The following is a 3,151-nucleotide window of genomic DNA, read 5'->3' on the forward strand; positions in this document are numbered from 1 at the left end:
ATGGAAAGTACCACTGGCTGCCCGAGGGGAAAAACAAACAAACAAACAACCAGCCAACCTGTCCTGGAAGAATTACAGCCAGAATGCAACGAGGCAAAACTTATTCTCACACATTTTTACATGTTCTCAGGAATAACCAGTCCCAGGGGAAGGATATGATGCTTGGTAAACTAATGGGCAGGGAAAAGAGGAAGACCTTTGACAAGATGGACTGACACAGTGGCTGCATTGATGGGCTCAAACACAAGAACAGTTGTGAGGAGGGCACAGGACTGGGCAGTATTCCATTGTGTTGTACATAGGACCACTATGCGTTGGAACTAATTGGATGGCACTTAACACCCTTTCTATTAATCGTAGAAAATCATTCACTACTTTTCTTCATTCAGAGTCAAGTGAAGATTTGATTATCGTATATTTTAATATGTGTGAGAACAATGTTTATATTTTGATTAAGGGAGCAAAAGTAGCATATTTTGCACACTGAAAAAAAACTGACAGTCCTTGTTTTTTTACTCAAACAGTCTACACACTGCATTGTATCAATAAGACTCTTTAAGTCGGTGCTTCCTTCTTGTGTCAAGAAAGATCGGTGAGCAGCAGAATATAGGGAAAGGAGATGGCAGAAGGTAAGATAGAAAATAGTGGGAAGCTGATACCAAGGGCTCAAGTAGAAAAAAACGTTTTGAAATGGATGATGACAACATATGCATGAATGTGCTTGCCACGGTGGATATATGGATGGTTACAAGAGCTGTAAGAGCCCCCAATAAATTGATTGAAAAAGTAAAAAAAAAAATCGGTGATTTTTCCAGAGCTGTGAGAAGGTAAAAATTTTAGAATATTAATCTTTCCCACTGAAGGAGAAAATAAGGATATCAGAGTTACTTTTTTTTCCCAATCACACACACACATTTATGTGCATATACTCAAACACAGTAAACTTTTTTTCTATCTTTTTTAGACCCTCATAAGAGGATAATGGACCATAGAAACGATTCCTCAGTCACTGAGTTCATCCTTGCTGGACTAACGGACCGTCCTGGACTCCAGCTCCCCCTCTTCCTCCTCTTCCTAGGAATCTATGTGGTGACTGTGGTGGGAAACCTGGGCATGATCACACTGATCGGTCTCAGTTCTCACCTGCACACCCCCATGTACTTTTTCATCAGCAGTCTGTCCTTGATTGACCTCTGCCATTCCACTGTCATTACCCCCAAAATGCTAGTGAACTTTGTGAAAGAGGAGAACATCGTCTCATATCCTGAATGCATGACTCAGCTTTATTTCTTTATGGTTTTTGTTATTGCAGAGTGCCACATGTTGGCTGCAATGGCATATGATCGCTATGTGGCCATCTGTAGCCCCTTGCTTTATAATGCCATCATGTCTTATCACGTCTGCTTACGACTCACAGCAGGAGTTTATGTTTTGGGGATCATTGGATCTACAATTCACATAGGCTTTATGTTGAAACTCTTTTTTTGCAAGAACAATGTGGTCAACCATTATTTCTGCGATCTGTTCCCACTCCTGAAGCTATCCTGCTCCAGCATTTATATCAATGAACTGTTGGTTCTATGTTTGAGTGCATTTAACATATTGGCACCTGCCTTAACCATCCTTGCATCTTACATCTTCATCTTTATCAGCATTCTCCACATTCGCTCCACTGAGGGGAGGTCCAAGGCCTTTAGCACTTGCAGCTCCCACATCTCAGCTGTTACTCTCTTTTATGGTTCTGCAGCATTCATGTACCTACAGCCATCAACCGTGAGCTCCATGGACCAAGGGAAAGTGTCCTCTGTGTTTTATACTATTGTAGTGCCCATGCTGAACCCCATGATCTACAGTCTGAGAAATAAGGATGTCAAGCTTGCCCTGAAGAAAATTCTAGAAAGTAGACTCTACTCATGAATAGAATCATTAGTTACATGTCCTTTCAGAAACAGGTCAGTGTTTTTCTGAGATATATATTTTGTTTAGTTAATGCTTGATATCTGTAGGTTGATTAATAAACATTCATGTCCTCTATATAACAAAGGTCTAAAATCCCATTTAGGCCACCACTTTCTTCAAAAAGCATCCACTGCGTATATAGAGAGGAATACAGAGTAAAAAAACAAAGGCTTTTAAAATTACACTAACTATAATTTTCTACTTAACAACAATACCAACCAAAAATAACACCAACGATGATGATATCATGATATCACATACATTTTCAAAATTTTATAAAATGCTAAACCCGGTATTAAACTACCTAAGTGCAATACGCTATGTAATATTTACAATATTTATTCTCTCGGGGGACTGTAATAGTAATATTCCCTTTTCAAAGAGGAAGGTATTACATCTTAGTGAGTTTGCATAATCTGTCTAGAATCTCTAAAAATAACAAATTACTTCTGGAAACAAACTTGAGAAGTTTGATTCCAAGACTCAAGGTTTGACTCCACGTGAATGGAATAGAAAGTGCTACTGAGACACAATGTAACTATCAGGAGCCTAAGACTTTCCTCTGCCCCCCAAGAAACTCTGGTTTCCTAGATTGTGCTGCTTTCCTCTGAACATACTCCAATTTCACTTTTTTTTAACAAAATCAAACTTTTTTAGATCCATGCTGATGAAAGCAAAACGGGACATATCTAGTAGCTTCTTCTTCATGGAAACTTCAGTTTTTGTGCACACTATAGACCATTTGTCAAAAGCAGCCCAAGTAAGATTATTTGTTTCTAAAAAAAAGAAAGATTGTTTGTTTCTTATCAAGAAATTATATGGTTCTTTATGGGCCAACTACTCTTAAAAGTCACAAATCTTGATAATATATATCATTCTCATGCTTCCCTATTCTTTTTATTCTGTTTCATAATTTTCAGTCATCCTACCATGTAAAACTTTTGCTTTCTAAGGATTTTTTTATTTCCCTCATTTTATTGATTTCTGGTTATGTGAGTGTAATACATATGAATTTATGTAATAATTTAAATAATTGCTCACCTTAAATATCTCTATAATTCACATCATTCTATTCTATTCATTTTTGGCATAGCAATATTATTTGGATGATTTTATGTTTTACTTGTCCATTCATTTAATGTAATGACTCAAAGAGCTTACCAATCTTAAGATCCAAATATATGAAATCCTT

At 37.2% G+C, this 3,151-nt stretch overlaps 1 protein-coding gene across 1 annotated transcript; it reads left to right on the forward strand.

Moving 5' to 3' along the window:
- Positions 1-951: 951 nt before the first annotated feature.
- Positions 952-1,917, forward strand: LOC142422493 (olfactory receptor 8G3-like). Its single transcript, XM_075527863.1, has one exon. The coding sequence runs from the start codon at positions 982-984 to the stop codon at positions 1,915-1,917; it is 936 nt and encodes a 311-aa protein (XP_075383978.1). The 5' UTR covers positions 952-981.
- Positions 1,918-3,151: the final 1,234 nt, after the last annotated feature.

The sequence above is a fragment of the Tenrec ecaudatus genome, chromosome 12, assembly GCF_050624435.1.
Source record: "Tenrec ecaudatus isolate mTenEca1 chromosome 12, mTenEca1.hap1, whole genome shotgun sequence".
Lineage (NCBI taxonomy): Eukaryota > Metazoa > Chordata > Mammalia > Afrosoricida > Tenrecidae > Tenrec > Tenrec ecaudatus.